Source organism: Eptatretus burgeri, chromosome 13 (assembly GCF_056783735.1).
Source record: "Eptatretus burgeri isolate ZD-2024b chromosome 13, Ebu_testis_v1, whole genome shotgun sequence".
Classification (NCBI taxonomy): Eukaryota; Metazoa; Chordata; class Myxini; order Myxiniformes; family Myxinidae; genus Eptatretus; species Eptatretus burgeri.
Genome location: NC_140973.1, coordinates 44040039 through 44060551, shown reverse-complemented (window position 1 = coordinate 44060551; position 20513 = coordinate 44040039). Strand labels below are relative to the sequence as shown.

The window sequence follows — 20513 nt, the reverse complement described above, 5'->3', positions numbered from 1 at the left end:
ATTTAAGATGAGTATGACCACCTGGACTTGCGATGACCCTGCTGGTATCTCCAGGTGGCCTGGCCTTATCTGTCCATTTTGTGCATAATTCCTGAAAAACGCAGAGAGCATTCACTCGAGAAAGCCCCAAGGGCCATATAACCACACTAATATGTGACCATCTATAAATTAAGTACGCTTCTACATAATGCGTTGCAGGGCAAGTCCATCAACAACTCCATTCCTGCCATACACGTGGCCCGACCCCTGGCCTCTATCAGTGGGTTTGAGCACGTTACCCCATCTAGAATGGAGAAATTAATAATTTCAGATTTAGGGTTTTGGGTGCTAAAAAAATAAAAGTAAAAATAATAATAAGAGCCCCAGGGATTCAGGGTGGGGGAAGATGCCAATTCTCTCTATATGGCATAATGCCGCTCCGGTGAGACGGTCATTCTGAAAACCAGAGACATCCTCAAAGTTGGGGAATTAACCTGTTCATGAGGATGGATTATTTGCTATCAACTAAAAAAAACTTGCAGACTACAGGTGTATAATTTTATCCTACAGGAATTAAAAGGCATGTCAATGTGGTCTGGAATGCATCATGGCCATTTGATCTTCCTCCATTTGCAACAACTATTCAGGTTTAACCGTGCCTTAAAAGACAAGCATCTTAATGCCTTTACTGCTTGCTTGTCTTTCTTGCCTTAGTTCTCACTGCGAGTGTGGAGGGAGTCGTGTCGGCCTACGTTGAAGCTTGCAACAAGCTGAATGTGAAACCCATCAATAAACTTCTGCAACAGTTACCGGTATTTTAGTTTTGTTATTATTTTCCCTTTAAAATCTCTGCTCGGTGTAAACTTTCATAAATGACAATTATTTTGATTGCTGTTTTGGTTTCAATTGTTTTTTTTGTTTTTTTTTTAAATTTAATTGAAATGTGTGATAACAGAAACCACGACCTGTTTGTTTGTACAGTCAAGCTTTGTGGAGTGCAGGTTACAACCCTGGGGTTGAATGAGCTTCCAGCACTTCTGCCGTGTTGGCCTGTGCCTGTTGGATGGTTTAAAACACAAAATGAACTTACTTTCTTTAACATTTATTTATTTTTGTTCAAGAGGAACACTTGAAGGATTTTTTTGTGTGTATAATAATAATAATAATGGAAGCAACATTTGTGCCTTCTCTCTAATTTATACCTATTAATGCACAAACCGATCTGTCATTTGGCATTGTGGAAGAACCAGGAATTTATTTGGTGTTGATGGGATTTTGAATTCTTAAGTTGGAATGTAGATTTGGGAGCCAAGTATTTTGGTGTCGTTTTACATTTTCCTATGAGAACTTTTGAGCATTTATTTCGCATTTCTTTTGTTGCAAGGAACGTGTGCACGCATAATCTCGGAATAGAACGCTGTAACAATGGTCGCGCTTTGGAAAATGTAACCCTGTGGGAACCTTGCCAGCTTTACTCACACATTTTCCATATCTTGTGTACTTGTGTAAAATTCCTTGTTTTACCTTTTGGGAAACAATCAGATGATTTGTAGCACCCCAAGTTGTGTGAACATTTGACTGCGTCAATGGTTGTGCCAGAAGGGACTTTCGGTCTCATCGTTTCACCTCAATAGGTTTGGCTGTTCAAAAATGTTGCACCAAGAGATGTACTACTTTTTTTTTGGCAGCCATTTGGGTCTATGTAAATACTACTGCCTTGGCTTCTGTTTCTTGCACTGATGAACATTACTCCAGGTGTTGTGTTTTGAGCCAGCTCAAGGCTGTGATGCATTGTCATCCATGCTGAGTCTTGGGGCAGACTGAGGAATAAAAATTTTTAAAATCCAACACATTGGCAACTGTGCTTTCTTTGGCCTTTTGCATTTCAAAGTCGTAGCGCAGCTTGCAATGTGACACGCAGGTGTCGCATGCATTTATAAAATGTCACGGTGCCATGACACTTTTCTGTGCCTCCCACGGACCACACAGCGCCACGACTGGATATTTTATTTTACATATTGCTCTTCTGACAGTGAACTGTGGCTCATGGAGGAGTTTGTTCAAATATATCATGTATGCAGGACACATTTTGAAGACAGTGGACTTAAAAAAAAAAAAAAAAATTTGACATGACTTACAAGGACAATGGGTAAACATGTGGGTATGTATATATGGGATTTGAACCTGGATTCCTTGCATCATGAGCCAAGGCTTCATTTGGGAACACAAAAGGCAGATACTGTGTGTGTTGTGGTTGTGGTTGTGTTGTGTGTGATTGGGGTGGTTGGGATTACACATTTTTAAAGAAGAAGAAGGCACTTCCAATCAAAAATAAAAACTAGATCGACTGCTGTGAGCAAAAAAGCAAGAGCAGACCCGGTCTCAGGGCAACGTTTTGCCGTCTTCATCAGGAAAAATAGACTACTGTGCCTGATGAAGCTGGCGAAACGTTGCCCTGAGATCGGATCTACTCTCGCTTTTTTGCTCAAATTAGCGGAGTCAAACTAGTTTTTATTTTGGTTGGAAGTACCATCTTCTTCTTTTAAAAAAAAAAAGTGTATGTGTATATATGTATATATGTATGTATATATATATATATATATATATATATATATATATATATATATATATATATATATATATATATATATATATATACATATGTATTTGTAAAAGAAAGAAGCTGTCAACATACAGTGATCCCCAGGCAGTTATTTCATTAGTCTTCATGCAGTTAGTCCTCCCCTCATGTCTCGTGGGTTAACGTGATGAAGTTCGTTGCATGGATCTTGTCGTTAGGTCCAGTAACTATCTCTAATTCATATTATGATTCCTACCCTAACCCTGTCCTTTTAGCCATGGTACAAAACAAGCATGCAAGCACACATACCATTCAATAAGCACACCACGATGCCTCCCGTGGATCGGATCCACCACACCACGACACACTATACCACCCGCGTATCGCACGCCATTATTTCTTTCAAATCTGCGCACCAATTCCCAACCGGCACCTCGCTCACCAAATCTCACCACTTTGACCACAAATGCCTCCTGCACATGGGAAAAATATTCCCACACCCCCTCGTACCTCTGTATCGCTACAATTCGCCATTCTGTTTTTAGGAGCACCGCACGACTCGCATTGTCCTCGGCACCGCGCCATGCTTGACCACACAACAAACGTTAATAGCTCAACAGCATCTCACTGGGGACGTCCCAGGTGAACATCCGGAATTTATACAACCCTCATCCAGTTGACAGACCATGACAAGGCCAGGGGCAACAAGGAGGGGTCGCAAGAAGGGTGATCCGGGAGTTTGGTTCAGGGTCCGGGTGTGAATTTTGGCTCAAGAGAGGGCCCGTGGGTGGCGGGGAAAGTCTGCCGCTATTTAACATTAAGACTGCACTCAAAGCACGTTTAGGACCAAGGTGCCGGCTCAGGGAGCATGCTCCATGTTAAGTCAGGAGCTCCGACCTGTGCCGAAGTGGGAAGGCAACTGAGAGTTTCCGGTCTCGGAGCCTGGCAGGGCATGGCTCGGGCCGCTGTGGCCCAATAGAGACCAGGATTCGGGCCACAGAACATCGCTTTCCGGTCATCACCCCACCCTTCGCCCGGGGCTTATGAAAGGAGTATCACGGAGCCGTTAGTCTCTTCTTCTCTGCCTCCTCTTCGCTGGCTCTTCGCTCACCTCCGCTTCGCTTCCTGTCTCATTATTTATGTGCGAGTGCCAGAACACGCTTCTTCTTCTTCTTCTTCTCCTCCTTCTCCTTCTCCTTCTCCTTCTCCTTCTCCTTCTCCTTCTCCTTCTCCTTCTCCTTCTCCTTCTCCTTCTCCTTCTCCTTCTCCTTCTCCTTCTCCTCTCCCTCTTCCTCTTTCTACTCCTTCTTCTCTCTTCCCCTTCTTCTTTCTCCTCATTCTCCCTCTTCTTCCTCCTCCTTCTCCTTCTTCTTCCTCCTCCTTTTCCTTCTTCTTCCTCCTCCTTCTCTTTCTTCTTCCTCCTCCTTCTCATTCTTTTTCCTCCTCTTTCTCCTTCTTCTTTCCCCTCCTTCTCCTTCTTCTTCCTCCTCCTTCTCCTTCTTCTTCCTCCTCCTTCTCCTTCTTCTTCCTGCTCGTTCTCCTTCTTCTTCCTCCTCCTTCTCCTTCTTCTTCCTCCTCGTTCTCCTTCTTCTTCCTCCTCCTTCTCCTTCTTCTTCCTCCTCCTTCTCCTTCTTCTTCCTCCTCCTTCTCCTTCTTCTTCCTCCTCCTTCTCCTTCTTCTTCCTCCTCCTTCTCCTTCTTCTTCCTCCTCCTTCTCCTTCTTCTTCCTCCTCCTTCTCCTTCTTCTTCCTCCTCCTTCTCCTTCTTCTTCCTCCTCCTTCTCCTTCTTCTTCCTCCTCCTTCTCCTTCTTCTTCCTCCTCCTTCTCCTTCTTCTTCCTCCTCCTTCTCCTTCTTCTTCCTCCTCCTTCTCCTTCTTCTTCCTCCTCCTTCTCCTTCTTCTTCCTCCTCCTTCTCCTTCTTCTTCCTCCTCCTTCTCCTTCTTCTTCCTCCTCCTCCTTCTCTTTCTTCTTCCTCCTCCTTCTCCTTCTTCTTCCTCCTCCTTCTCCTTCTTCTTCCTCCTCCTTCTCCTTCTTCTTCCTCCTCCTTCTCCTTCTTCTTCCTCCTCCTTCTCCTTCTTCTTCCTCCTCCTTCTCCTTCTTCTTCCTCCTCCTTCTCCTTCTTCTTCTTCCTCCTCCTTCTCCTTCTTCTTCCTCCTCCTTCTCCTTCTTCTTCCTCCTCCTTCTCCTTCTTCTTCTTCCTCCTCCTTCTCCTTCTTCTTCTTCCTCCTCCTTCTCCTTCTTCTTCTTCCTCCTCCTTCTCCTTCTTCTTCTTCCTCCTCCTTCTCCTTCTTCTTCTTCCTCCTCCTTCTCCTTCTTCTTCTTCCTCCTCCTTCTCCTTCTTCTTCTTCCTCCTCCTTCTCCTTCTTCTTCTTCCTCCTCCTTCTCCTTCTTCTTCTTCCTCCTCCTTCTCCTTCTTCTTCTTCCTCCTCCTTCTCCTTCTTCTTCTTCCTCCTCCTTCTCCTTCTTCTTCTTCCTCCTCCTTCTCCTTCTTCTTCTTCCTCCTCCTTCTCCTTCTTCTTCCTCCTCCTTCTCCTTCTTCTTCTTCCTCCTCCTTCTCCTTCTTCTTCTTCCTCCTCCTTCTCCTTCTTCTTCCTCCTCCTTCTCCTTCTTCTTCCTCCTCCTTCTCCTTCTTCTTCCTCCTCCTTCTCCTTCTTCTTCCTCCTCCTTCTCCTTCTTCTTCCTCCTCCTTCTCCTTCTTCTTCCTCCTCCTTCTCCTTCTTCTTCCTCCTCCTTCTCCTTCTTCTTCTTCCTCCTCCTTCTCCTTCTTCTTCTTCCTCCTCCTTCTCCTTCTTCTTCTTCCTCCTCCTTCTCCTTCTTCTTCTTCCTCCTCCTTCTCCTTCTTCTTCTTCCTCCTCCTTCTCCTTCTTCTTCTTCCTCCTCCTTCTCCTTCTTCTTCTTCCTCCTCCTTCTCCTTCTTCTTCTTCCTCCTCCTTCTCCTTCTTCTTCTTCCTCCTCCTTCTCCTTCTTCTTCTTCCTCCTCCTTCTCCTTCTTCTTCTTCCTCCTCCTTCTCCTTCTTCTTCCTCCTCCTTCTCCTTCTTCTTCCTCCTCCTTCTCCTTCTTCTTCCTCCTCCTTCTCCTTCTTCTTCCTCCTCCTTCTCCTTCTTCTTCCTCCTCCTCCTTCTCCTTCTTCTTCCTCCTCCTTCTCCTTCTTCTTCCTCCTCCTTCTCCTTCTTCTTCCTCCTCCTTCTCCTTCTTCTTCCTCCTCCTTCTCCTTCTTCTTCCTCCTCCTTCTCCTTCTTCTTCCTCCTCCTTCTCCTTCTTCTTCCTCCTCCTTCTCCTTCTTCTTCCTCCTCCTTCTCCTTCTTCTTCCTCCTCCTTCTCCTTCTTCTTCCTCCTCCTTCTCCTTCTTCTTCCTCCTCCTTCTCCTTCTTCTTCCTCGTCCTTCTCCTTCTTCTTCCTCCTCCTTCTCCTTCTTCTTCCTCCTCCTTCTCCTTCTTCTTCCTCCTCCTTCTCCTTCTTCCTCCTTCCTCCTCCTCCTCCTCCTCCTTCTCCTCCTCCTCCTCCTCCTCCTCCTCCTCCTCCTCGGCAACTGCCGAGACTCCCTGCCGTGTTGTCGACGTTCCGCCACCCCTGTGCAGCCAGTTGGACCAGTGCGGAGCTCACGTTTCCACGAGCCCCGGCAAAGTAATTAAGCAGGAGATAACGCACCACTTCACGAGGTGGAAGCGTCCCATGGAGGTACACTCTACACATGCAGACCTTTACACAGTGAGGTTAGGGATCTTTCTCCTCACGCATCTATTCTCTCCTCTCTCTCTATCCACCCCTCTATCCCATCTTCTTTGGACGCACAAAGAACATCATTGCTGACTCGCAATCCCATTTTCCTCTTGCACGACACCCCCCCACATTGCACGACACCACACTTCTCACTCCCACACCTTAGACACAACCAGTAAGCATTCTGGGTTGCGTTGGTCTGCCGACCGCGTCAGGTATTGAGAGGTCATATATCTCCACCTGCTTTCTTTCTCTCTGGCTATCTAATCTTCCTCGGGTTTGTGTGTGCATGTGATTGCACCTGTAAATTAAGATTGTAGAAGATATAATGGGATAACTCTGCTCTGAGTCTGCTTTTGGAAGTTGTTGCCTTTTGCCGCACCCCACAAATTCCTTCTTATGCCCTGCTGTACATAAAATAAAACCCCATTCAATGTGCCACGTACTTTTCCTCGCTTGATTGTAAATACATGCTTTGTATAGAAATGTTCCCAGCTTGTTTTCCTGTTTTCTTCCATTGGTCTAGCATGTCTCGCACCCTTGTTTAGCAGGGACGTTATCCCCCAACGATTGGTTTTCTAGCTGGTACGTGCTTGGCAGTCCCGCTCGGCTGCATCTTATCTGGTCAAGTGATTTGGTTTGAGCAAGTGCTTACCGAGGGTGTGTTCCCCAGTAATTATATCATGTAACCTTGAGGTAAATGGTATAGACAGAGGACCTTAAGTCAGGTGGTTGTTATTGTCGTTCACGGTCGATTAGCGACCCGCCGTGTCGTGAAGTTATTCGTGTGCGACGGCCTGTGGGTCTGGTGGGAACCCGTGGTAGTTCATCCCTGGTGGTCTTCGCCCCCGACCCCAGGTCCGCAACAATATGTGTAAAGCTCTTTCTTACCACTGACTCACTGACTGATATTAAAGATAAGTACCTTCTGGGTTAGGTAGAAAGCTGAAATTTTGCGTGCCGATGGACATCGAAGGCGGTACACCGGGAAAATTCACAGAATTGTCGGACAACATCCACAAATGAAAATATTTTTTTATCAAGTGAAAAAAGATGAAGGAATGTGCATGAATTTGAAAATAATTAATCGACTGGATCGCTGCGCTGTCCATGCTGCTTTTTCAAGCCATGGCGATTATAGCCCACAGGGGTCCCATTTTTTTTTGGTATTATGTTCGCAGCTTGCTTTTTTCACCTTTTTGTGCAATCTACTTTCATTATAAAATATGAATATAAATACAGTATATGAATAGTTGCTGCAATTTATTAATAGCCTGCATTTGCTGCAAGCATGGTGAGGTATGTACATGGTGAGTCATTGTTCCAGGACACGGATTTAGTTGCTTATACAAGATTTGTTTATACCTTGTATTTATACTGTTGTAACAATGCTCCGTGGGGTAACGTCAAAGCTAAAGTCGCAGAATATCGCCATGGCATCTGCTGGAGAAAAATGATCTTGTGTTGTGACAACAGCAGACATCATATAGATGCACTCGATGTTTAAGGAGGAATTGTAATTGTTGTATCACTGTAATATTTAATTATTTACCTCCACCACCTAAGGTGGAAAGAGGTATGTTTTCACCCCTGTCTGTGTTTGTTTGTTTGTTCGTTTGTTTCACTGTTTCTCTGTTTGTGTGCAGGATATCTCAAAAAGTTGTAGACGGATTCGGACGAAACTTGGTGTACAAGTTGGGTGTGTGACAAAGACAAATTGATTCGATTTTGGTGAAGATCCGAATCAGGATACGAGAAATATTTAATTTCAAAGTGATTATTCACCATTGAGAGATGGGGCCAAAAACGACATATCACATGATATTTCAAAAATTGATTGTGCCCGATCTGTTCTCGTGGATCAGGCATTGCGTGTCAGAGGTATGTGCTCCACTGAGTACCCTTCTAGTTACTCTTGTTATGTATTCCAGTAATATGTTATTACTCCTGGGGCTTGTGGCTCACCCTGGTAGATAGTATAAACAAATCTTGTATAAGCTCCAATAGCTCCCAAGAAAATGTTAGTTTTAAATTTAAAATGGACTAATTGGGCTCAGTAAATTATCCCTTTTCTCATTCATTACAATAATGATAGGCTGCATGTAAAAATGGAATTGCCAGGGCCACCCATTCCCCCTTCCCTCTCCCTCAATCCACCACTGAAATATAAGTTGTTTTTTTTTGTTTTTTTACTGATTAAATTATCACTATTGTTCATCTTCACAAAGTATAAATAATGCCAATGGAAACGATGGCAATGCCACAAGAATGCAAATTCGCAACGTTTGTTTTAGTGAGATGTATAAAACAACACGTTTTTCCTCATTGTCACTTTCATTCACCATCAGACGCTTTCATTTTGCAATTTATATTAAAAAAAAATTCACTTCAACATCTGATCTCTGGGAACATAAAAAATAAATCATAACATTATTTATGGCAATAAGTGTGCAGATGACTAAAATTAATGCTGGGTTGTTAACAGTAAACATAAGTCTCCAGAAGCATGCGAAGCAGCGCTTTGTTGCCCATACACCAACAAAATAAAGGAAGGGTTTAGTTCCGCGGGTCCCTGCTCGTGACTTGTAATAGCTACTTACCACCACGATTAGCACTTCACGATACACTCGCACTATTCTTCCTTAACAACTCGGGCTAATTGCATACAAAAACCTTCATTTATTATACGAATTGCTCATCCCTTTATTTTGGCAGTGTATTGGCCATAGTGCTACCTTGATCGCTCCTGAAAAAAATAAAAAATAACCTGGCTTGCGTGCACAGGGCAAAAACTTGCCCACTGCTTATGTGTCTACTATATAAAATACATCGTGGTTATATAGCTCGGATAATTCAAATTGTGAATATGAGACTTCTGAAGACATCCTCGGCTTACTGAAAAATCAAGTCAGCTCTCCAGCCAAAGGGTTCGAAGGCTTCGTACACATGTGACTTCATTACGTTTTTTAATGGATAAGATGTACAGCAATGGTATATTTTGATTTTATTTCATTTTATGTATATACATACATATATATATATATATATATATATATATATATATATATATATATATATATATATATTTTATTTCAATATGATTTTTATTTGCACCACCCTTTGTAGTTGCTCGTCAACACGATATAATGTCCTTCTGTCACCTTGTTTCTGATCATTTTCAGTTTCCTCCCTGTGTCAGTCCCCCTTGATCTTTAACTCTGACCCTCCCTGTCAAAGCCACTCATGGTTTTGATTCTGACCTCCCCCGCCCTACTCCCACCTACCTCCCGCATACATTATGCCCCCTGATCCTTGACCCCTGACCCCACTCTGACACATCCACCTTTGACACACTCCCATCGTATATGAACCCTCATCCCTATCCCTTCTTTCTTTCTTCAGTTCCAACAAAAAGTTAACACCTGAAACGTCAGCTTCTTCTTGCTTTACATGGCGGTTTTAATAGCATGCTTTAATCGACGTTTTGTTGATTTCATCCATTGTTCATTTTGTTTTGTGCTTCGGTTTATAGAATCAAATGAGTCGTCTATCCTTTGAGCTCAAGGGATGTTACCTGGTGTGCATATTCTGTTGGATATGTGTGCTGGGACGCCAAAGCATGTTTTTTTGGCGGGGTTTTGTTTTTCTGACCTGGCACGTGCTCGAGTTTGTCCATTTGGCCCAGCGGCAGACAGCTGTGCACTCTGGCTTTGTGCCATATTGATCTCGCTCTCTCGCTGTTGCTTTCTGCCTGTGGCATTGTCGAGTTGATTATAACTTCATACAATTGTGTCCCATTTTGGTCATTGGGTTAAAAATCTTGAGAAACTGAGAAATAATCTGCAACTTACTACACATGAAAAGAACCATCATTGTTGCTTTTGGGCTCTGCTCATTCACATGACCCCTTTAACTATTGTTTTACCCTATGTTTACAGGCCATAAATTGTTTTGGTGTTGTTTTCTTGATTTGCCAGGAATAGGATTTTGAAGTACATTCGATGGTGAAGTCGGGACAGAAGCAGGGTGTATTGGCTTGGCTGGTAAAGGGTCAGAATGAATTATGGGCCTGTCATTCAACACCTGTGGCTTATTTGAGAGGGAGGCCGTGGGGGAGATGGAAGCAGGATTAGCTGACGAGTTTAAAACGATGTCTGGTACTGAAAAATAGGGTGAAGTAGATTTTGTAAAAGCACTTTTTCACCTTAGTCACTGAGATTGGTGACTCGCAAAGCTGCAAACTCTTTTTGATTGAAACCTCTATTTCCTATGAGGGTGGGAGGAGGTGGGTAGCTGCCTTTGTAAGACTTTGCCAAGGACAGCCACTTGGCATGATAGCACCATCGAGCCGCATGCCATTTACCAATACCACGTTTCCATTGGGAGTTTGGGGTGAGTTGGGTTATTGGCCAGCTCGGTATGATTATATACGCGCTTACAACTTCTCTTTGGACTGTACAGTGCTCTCGAGTTTTGGTCCAGCCCTGGCTGAGCTCTGTTTTCAAAATGAATGCAGGTTGAAACTTTGTGCTGCCCATAATGCATTACAATGTATTTTAAAGATTGTTGAATAAAGGAACCATGTGTCTTTATTTCTTTATTTTTTCTGCTTTGTGGTTTATTTGTTTGTTTATTTAAAAAAAAAACATTTCATGGTTGCACTAGCATGTGCACCCAGTGTTGCCTGGTGTTGTTCTAATTCTGTTGGCATTTTGAATACATCAAATTTTTTGTGTGTGGGGGTGGGGGCTACAACACTTCCCTGCACCCACTAAGGAATGGGGTTGTGGATCATTTAATGCTACCTTTCACATAGCTGCAGAGGCTTAGGCACGATAGAGCGATTTAAATATATATTTTTTTAATCCTACTTTTTTTTTTTTTCTTTCAAAAATTTCATTTGCCTAAAACACTCCCCGGCACTCACTGATGAACCTCTGAAAGTTTGATGAATATCCGTTTGGCCATTTCTGAGAAAAATGGGTACACAGACAGACAAACATCTCTCTTATCATCTAGACAAGCAGAGCCAACCTGTCGCTCCTCCCCATTCCCGTTCCCGTCTTCACATCATGCTCCACCCCTCCCCCCCCATTTGGTACCCATCTGTCCTAATGTCCCTTCATAAAAGAAATGTCACACACAATGACAGGCTTCCACGGGCCCCTCTGTTTTGGGGGGGAGGGGTAGGTGAAGAGAGAAAGAGCACAAATTTACCTGTGTGAAGAGTGCTTTAACCTCAGCATTGCCCAGGTAAAAAAAGGAAATTGTAATACCCTCTGCCATCATCACCACGTGGCACCACACGGTACACATTTACATCGACAATTTATGCTCGACCCGGGCATAACCCAAGCAGGTGGTTACCGAGGTCCCGTCGGTCCAAATGCACACTTTGCCGCTTCCCAAATTTCCCAACACGTACCGTGTTAAACCAATGAGGAAAACAGAAATGAGCTGATACATTTAACAGGGGATTTATTTACAATAGGGAAAGGGAAAACAGAGCAGAATTAACACCGAATCTAGTTTTGCAATGTACAAAGAGCAAGCACTTAACGATTTCTACTTACAGACGGGCCCACAAATACACACCCACACACACTCACACACACCCACACACACCCACACACACACACACACATACACACAGATCCCCAGAAGGACATGGACCTTCCCGCCTCGTGTGGTTTGGCTGAGACGAGCGAACCAGACCAGTGTCGAGATGCGGTCAGAAGAACCAGGCGCCAGCGAGATGCGATCAGAAGAACCAGGCAACAGCGAGATGCGATCAAAAGAACCAGGCGCCAGCGAGATGCGATCAGAACTTGAGCGGACCAAACACAATTCCCCTTGTTCTTCTCGCGCTCGTCCCGACTGGACTCCCTCGCTCCCAGATTTCCCTCACTGGACGGTTTTGGCACGCAAAATGCGCTCGTCACCTCTGTCATTGGCCAAAACGGGTGCCAAGTCCGTTGATTGGACCGGGGGGGGGGGTGACGGCCGTCGCGGTGACCGCCCCCCAAACAGGCAGAGGAATATTATCCTGCATGGGCTGTGGTCATTGGACGACCGCCGAGGAACTTGCTCGCATCTCCCTGATTGGGCGAAAGCGACGTCAGGTCCTCCTGAACTCCGCCCACGTACGTGCTGACGCGCACGTAGGCAATGGCGTCGGTGTGAGGAAGCGAGGTGAAGGCATGTTGTAGTTATAAGGGGTGTAAAAATGTAAAAGAAAGCCCTAACTATCAAAATAACTCCGCAGTGCATGAACCTTTAATTGCCCATTAAACAAGGGGCGGGACCCTAACTAGAAACGCACACTTACCGATATAACTGAGCTATAGGGGACGGCTGTCTGTCTGTGTGCACAAGGCTTCCAAATTCGTAACCCTCCCCTTTTTACAGATTCGTCCCGAGTCGTCAAAATTTTGTGTGACCAGCATGTGTAAGTTCTCCCCTAGTATGTTTTACCTTCGGATCCCTGAGTGAGACATTTTTTTGTGCATGTCCCAAAAATAAATAACCTAATGCGCTGCGTAACTAACTAACAGACTCACACGGACAACTTAACTACAATTGCCGGCGCTAAGACAAACACACAGGTGGGTTAAACTTACTTATATTTTTGACTAATATTTACACTAACCATGGCCCAGGACCTGTCATCTGTGCGAAAGAAGGCAAAATAAAGTCAACCGTTTTGTGTGGGTGAGTGCACAGCAGCTGAAGGTCAGTCGTCCTCAGGGCCTGCTCAAAAGGTCCCCCTTGAGTGTCTCAGTGAACCGTCTTCTTTTTATTCCTTTCATAACCCCAGCTGCTGGAGGCAACTCACCCTAACACGGCAGGCCATGCGCCGTCCCACAGGCCATTTGAAGTGGCCTTTATGCAAGAAGAAAGACATGGCCAGGCTGCTCAATGAAGTCTCTGGCTCATTTGAATGAATGGATGCAAAAACAAATGATGGGTGGTGTCGCTGCCTGCAGAGCAGTCCTTGCAACATACACTGAAGGAGATCCTGGTGTGCATGGTGATGGTGACACAGGGGCGAATGCAAATAAGGGCAGCAGGCATGGGGTTCTGACAAAGGCAGGCAAACGAGGCATGGCAAGGCAATGCGGACCAGGCAGGTGCAGCACAAGCAGGCTGGCATGTGAAGCTGGCCGGCCTCTGGGATGGTCCGTGAAGTTGTGTGGAGGGAGTGCGGTGGTGCCGGCCGGTCCAGAAAACGGGCTCGGACATACCTAAATGTCCCCCCCCACCCTATCGCCTTTGCCTGACTCTGACCATACCCACTCCCTTAGTTTGGAACAACCAAACAAATTTAGACCCCTTTTTATTTATTTCTTATTTTTTTCTTCTAATTTCATCTCCCTAACGCCCTTTCTCGTCTTTGTCCGGCTAACCTATCCTGTCAACCTAGCCTACTCCCAACCCCTAAAATCCTTTTTGGAGGGGAATAAGGAAGAGGCTAGCGACCTGTCTCGAGGCACAACAAAGCCTCAGAATGGCCTCCTCATAATTCAGCAATCTTACCCAGGTGGGTCCAGCGGCCTACGGAGAGCGAAGGGATGGATGGTGTGAAGGGGTACATTTCCTCACTATCCTTGCATTTATTAAACTTTAAACTACCCCGGGGCTTTTCCAAACGCCTGACTCTTTAAACTATAGGTTTTAACAACCATGATTCACGTTGCCTGTGTTGGTGTCCATTATTAATTGGGGCCTAGCCCTCAAGTTTTCACTTGTGCCCTTGCACAATTTCATGGCTGGGTAGCGTGGCTCAACTGGCAGGGATTTCCCCTCTGCTGAATCTCAAACTACGGCACCCCTGGGCCCTGAGGCTGTCTCCGAGCCTACTTGCTCCCTATGAACTCGGGGGGGGGGGGTTGCCCTCCTTGGCATTGCCCCCCTCCGATGCCCGCATGGCATTTGGGCGCTTCGAGTCCCGTTTCCGACGGGTCGCCCATGGCCACTACACTATCCCAGTCCCTTGGACCCTTGGCCTACTCTGGCCAACTGTCCGGTGCCTGGGGTGCCCTCTACTCGGTACTCACCTTTCAACAGCCACGCTCCCAGCCGGTCCATAGACTCCTGCACCCCTCCAAATGGGTTTCGTGCCTTCATACACCACCAACAACAAAACGACCTCCTTTTGGTAAATTTGACTAACCCACTAACTAACATTACACTGACCCCAGGGTCACTTGGGTGGGTTTCACTCCTCCATTCGCACCATACATTCCACATTCACTCCATTCACACACTTGGGCCCGCTGACCCATACTCACTCAACATGCTCCTTTCTTTTTCAAATTCACTCCCATCACTCTACCTAAGTTCCCCTAACTATCTCGTGCTCCCTCCTCGTCCCTTAAACTAATGCACATTCCATTTAATCTACGTAGCTAAGCTACGTCCCCACTACACATTCCATGTCGGTCCATGGCTCCCAAAATCCATTTTCCATTCTAAATCTAAACTAAATTCCCACAAACTAGTCCACGGGCCCCATGGAGGACGGCTCATGCCCCCATGCGGCCGGTCTATCTAAGCTAAACCCATCCCACTAACTAGTCCTTCCTTTGCCCAGGCTGTGTACTTGGAGCGAGGCTTTTTTTTTCTTGCACCGCCATGGTGGCGGTCGACGGTTCACTTGCTTGTCCCTTTGGGCGATAATAACGTCTCCTCAGATGGCCGATAATCAAGGCCTTGTTGTCACCCTTCCGATTGCAACGAGCGCTCGCTTTCGGGAAATTCCCCACGTGGGACAACGTGTGCTGTTAACCCGGCATTCGTGCCGCGAGATCCCCGCCGATCACTTTACCCGGGCCAGCACGAGCGCATCGTCCCGGAAACCCACTCCGCGCGTTCCGCGAACAGAACACGCGGCATGCAGCACGTGGAGCTTCGCATATGCGCTCACGTGGGAACCCGCGTGTTCCAAATTCACCCAACACGCCTACCTTTTAACCGTCCGTGCGACGGTCTCTTTCGAAACGCGGGACGTTCCCGTACCAGAATCCCTCCATGTAGTCATGTGCGCGTGGGCCGTTTCAATCCCACTCTTCCCTCCAGGTCTTCAACATCTGTTCACCACCATCTCTAATCTTCCGCCATCCAAAACCATGATCTTTTCCATGCCCGTTAATCCAACCCAAACCCACCCCCTTCATATTCCCTGCTTTACTTCCTGAAAGTCCCTGGAGTGTCCCTCTTGTTTACCCCGTGTACCCCACCCCATCCCTCTCCCTTCCACAAATCCCCTCATGTGTCTATTCCCCATTGTTTTGTGCTTCCCTCTCCCATTCCTCGTCTCCTGCTCCCCTTGTTATACGTTCTCGTTCTGTGTTTACTCTTATACGAGCCTTGATTGTGTGTGTGTGTGTGTGTGTGTGTGTGTGTGTGTGTGTGTGTGTGTGTGTGTGTGTGTGTGTGTGTGTGTGTGTATATATATATATATATGTATATATATATATATATATATATATATATATATGTATATATATATATATATATATATATATATATATATATTGTTACGTTTGAGGGGGGGGTATGCATTCAAAGGGTAATTAGGATGTTTAATTAGGTATGCCATGCTGTTCGAGTTTACCAGGATCTCGATGTAATAAGTAGCAATTCAGTGGTGATAAGTTGTCTAGTAAATGTTCATTTCTTCAAGGGGGAAATGATAATTGTCACGTAATTAGATAGGGATACGGGATAGGGTAAGTGTGTCTGCGTAAACCCCTTTTAGTATTCTCTGGAGGCTGGCCGTGACGTCACAGGACAGTGCTGCGGATGGCTCCGCCCCGTGATCACGATTGGCGGAAGGCGACGGCGGTGGGCCAATAAAACGAGTCAGAATAAAAAAATAAAAAAGCCAAGATCGGGACAAAAAGATCGTGTTTTTTGGGGTGGAGGTTGTTGTGCTGGAAGCGTGCTTGTTGTTGCGCGGATTCGATCCTGTTTTTTCATCGTGTCTTGGAGCCTTGCTGAGCCTCGTGCCTCACCTTGGTTGGCTCTGGGGTTCTGCTGACTCGGAGTACGGGGTCGAACGGCGGGCGGACCTGCCTCCCTCTCCTGCTCGCAACTTGGCGCCAGAACTGGTTCCCTGGCGGCTGTGAGCGGACTTGGGCCAGGACCAGGAGGTCGACAGCACCACGGTTTCTCCTGCCGCCCTGACGAGAGCAAGGCCAGCTCGTCCGACGCCAATCCAGGGACAGTTGCGTCCACACCACGGTCCAGCCTGACCACCAGAAATAGCTACTGTGTGTGTGTGTGTGTGTGTGTGTGTGTGTGTGTGTGTGTGTGTGTGTGTGTGTGTGTGTGTGTGTGTGTGTGTGTGTGTGTGTGTGTGTGTGTGTGTGTGTGTGTGTGTGTGTGTGTGTGTGTACTTGGCGCCTTAGAGGGTTTGAGATTTGTATATTCATTGGAATTGTCTGTGTTTTCCCCACGCCCGATCCCACATCCTTCCGTCGAATCGCCCCGGATCCCTCTTCTTGCCGAGTCTTGTTATTTCTGGTTAATAATAAAAACAAATAAACATCATCAACTCAGTGAAAAGTAACTCGTGCCACCTTCCTCGTCCCGTTTGCGATAAAGCGATTAGAACCGCCATGTTTGGGTTATAAATAAATAAACCGCCTCCATCGTTTCGGCTCATTCTACATTGGCGGGACTGTTCAAGTCCCGTGGACGTCACATTGGTGTCAGGGTGTTGGATGTTTGAACCCCTCTAAATTATATACCAGGATTAAAATCTCGCCACGAATTGGAATATAAAATTATTACAGAAAAGCGCGGGAAAATTTTGGCGGGATTTTTCAAATTAAATTTAATTGGCGGCAAACGGGACTTCTGCACCATGGCGGATGTGCAGATGCTTGAGGAGGAAGGCCACGTGTCTGGCAGCGAGTCGGGGGAAGAAGGGAGAGACGGGGGTAGGGTTGGAACCTCCCCCATTCCAAGCGTGGACCGTGCTTCATCGCCCGTAACGGGGCCGGAAGCGCCGGAAACCGGTGCGATGACGATCCAGACACTGTTGGAACGTTTAATAGCGGACATAACGGTACAAATGGCAAATCAATTTGTGACACAGAAGGCAGAAATGACGGCACAAATTGCAAAAATGACGGCACAGGGGGCAGAAATGACAGATCAATTGGGGGTAATGGGGGAACAGTTGGGTGCACGGATTGATTTAATGAGGGATGAATTGGGGGAAAAGATGGAGAAAATGAAAACTGAGATGCAGGAGTGTGTGGATGTTAAATTGGGAGAAATACAAAGCAAATTCGAGGATAGATTGGAGGAAACAAAGGTAGAAATTACATTGGAGAGGGAAAATATACGAAAAAAATTGGTAGATAAAATTGATGCAACGAACATTCGGGTTGATAAAGTGGTTGAAAGCCTGGAACGTCATCGTGCCTGTGTGGATGCTCGTATGCAGCTGCAAGTAGAAGAGTGGGGAGAGCTGAGGAAGCAAGGGATGAATTTGGCGGAGGAGGTAAAAGGATTGGAGGCTCGTTTGGACGAACAAGATAAAATTATGAGCCAAGATGAAGTCTTGGATAAAGGCCTGGTAGAGCCGTCTTTTGTAAATAGAGTGTCCAGGTTGGTTGAGGAGCAGCTACAAACTCGCCACGGAGCCTTGGAGGAGGTTGTGCGGGCCCAGAAGATCCTACGGGAAGAGGTGAATCGGTCCATTCAACGTTTGGAACAGGAGGCAAAATTGACCCATGAGACCCTCACCACAAAACATCTTTGGCCACAGTGGGCTCCGAAATTGGATACGCAGCCACAAGGGTGTTTGATCCCTGGGCTGGATTCGGACAAGGGAGAAACTGAGAAGCGGTCCACCATAAAAGTGATCCCCCTGGTAAATTTCGATGGATCAGGGAGCGTTGAAGCTTTTCTGACGCAATTTGAGTGCATTTCCCGACTAAACGGGTGGAATGAGCAGGAACGTACAGGGAATTTGGTGGCAACGTTGCGGGGACCAGCCGCAGATGCGTTAAACGTGATCGCGGAGGGATGTTGACCAGCTCCCACATTTGCGAGGCGTTGAGCCGTCGGTTTGGGTTCGTGGCAAACTGTGATCTGGTGCGGGCCCAGCTCCAGCACCGCAGATTAAAGCCGGGTGAGACAGTGCAGGAGCTGGCACAGGACATTTACCAATCAGTCAGGATCGCGTATCGGGACCTTGCAATGGAGGCATGGGACAGACTGGCACTAGAGAAATTTTTAGCTGCTCTTCCTGACCCTGAGGTCCGAGCGCTAGTGGAGTTACAGGATCCACCCACCGTTCACTGAGCGGCCGAGTGCACGGCCAGGCTGGCCTCGTGGAGTCGGCCGGGTCGGGTTCCAGAGAGGCCATCGGTGACGATCCGACAGGCGAAGATCCAGGATCAGGGAGGGGGGCTGGGAGAAATTGGCATTACCCAAATGTTTCAGGAAATTTGCCAGAAACTGTCAAGTTTGATAAAGGGTAATCTGGTAGTTAGTGCGCCAAAGCGGCGGGGTCCAGCCCAGCCAATAGAGCAATTCGATTATGGCCGAGGGAGTCCGGAACCGGAAGAGACATTTCACCGATACTCACGAGGGCCTTTTATGGGGAGTTGTTTCCGGTGCGGGCGAAGAGGACACATGCAACGATATTGCCGGTACCCGGCGATGGAGGGACCCTCCAATAGACTTTTACACTCAGAGAGGGTGAATCCTCCTGCTGAACCGCCAGGTCTATCCGAGTTGCCCTTTCATAGGTCGGGTCCGGAGATCACTGTCGGGGGTCGGGGAGACTAGATTGGGCTGAGCATATACGGCCATGCTCGGCTGCTGAGATTGTGGCGAAGTGCCCTCCTTTGGTGGAAAAAAATGAATTGTGGGAAAATTGGCATGGGTTTGTAAGTTCTGCTGGGTTTTAGAGTGACAATCAGGACAGTGGGTAATTGGTAACAAAGCGGGCACAAGTGGCTGTCCAATGGCTGGTGCGTGGATCGGGTGAGAAGTGCTGTGTGAGTTGTTTTAAGTTAAGAAGTGAAATGTATGGTGCACACATTGATTTTTATTGGACATGGTGTGGTAACAGGGAAGGTCATGGTCGGTGAAGTGTTAGAAATGCAGGTGTCACGTGTAAGGCCGATGGGGTGGGGGAGTCATGTGGGTTTTGTGGGTGGGGATGATGTGCTTGTCCGCAGGGATTGCTGAAGCTCACGGTGAGCGGGAATTGCGACCCCCTTCAAGGAGATTCACCCCTGGTGGCTAATGGTGACAGTGTCTGGAGGCAACTGGGAGAGGGTCTGGTTGGGCGACCAAGGCGGGTAGGACCTTGGCGACCCAGGAAGGCCAGAGGAGCCAGTGAGACCCCTTCCAGTGTGTTGTACGGGATTAGAGCTGATGGCTACCAGGGGGGTGGGAATCAAAGGGAGCGGGGGCGGAGAAACGTCCGGGTTGGACTAAAGCTTACCTGTGGGCATGTTTGCACCTGAGATCCCCCTATTATCTTGTGGTACCCCCCCCACCCCACGGCCATGATGGGATTCAGCCTGCATCATTAAAATGGGGACCATGACCTAGAAATGTGATGATGACCATGGTGTGAGTGTTGTGAAGATGTATGAGTCCCACTCGATCCCGCACAACTTGACATGTGCAGCAAGGGCATGATGTCCGCATAATTTTGGGGCAAGCAAATTTGAAAATTGGCTCCCCAGGTAACGCTGGGTCTATTAGCATCCACTGGGGGAGGCGGTCAAGTGTAAATATCCTGTGAATAGTGTCGTTAAGGCTTCGAGTAGGAATGTAAAGTATAAGTGTTGTGTTTTTGTGGAACCTTTTGTTTCCCCTCCCCAGATCACTGGAAGAGTGCTGGGCAAGAGCGATGATCTAGAGGATGGAGTGCAACTTCGCTCAGTGCTCTCATGTGATAAAAAAAAAAACAAAAAAAAAACGAATGATTGTTTAGGCGAGGATAAGGCCATAAGGGGGTAGTACATTAAGCAGGATAGGTAAGTTAGCTGCGACTCGCTGCCCATTGCCCCTTCTACTTTATTTCGTTAGGTTAATTGGGTGTGAGTCGGTAAGTGTTAAGGCTGGTACGGTAGCACCTGTGATATACCTTGCAGGAGCTGCGGTACCAGAGGAGGGGGCAGTGTTACGTTTGAGGGGGGGGGTATGCATTCAAAGGGTAATTAGGTATGCCATGCTGTTCGAGTTTACCAGGATC

At 46.8% G+C, this 20513-nt stretch overlaps 1 protein-coding gene across 1 annotated transcript in view; it reads left to right on the top strand.

Annotated features, from left to right (window-relative positions):
• The window catches only part of LOC147014335 (uncharacterized), a 94037-nt gene that overhangs the window by 30683 nt on the left and 42841 nt on the right, over positions 1 to 20513 (top strand). The window contains 1 exon segment of the mRNA XM_085852243.1: positions 694 to 791. Coding sequence (XP_085708369.1) covers positions 694 to 791 — 98 coding nt within the window.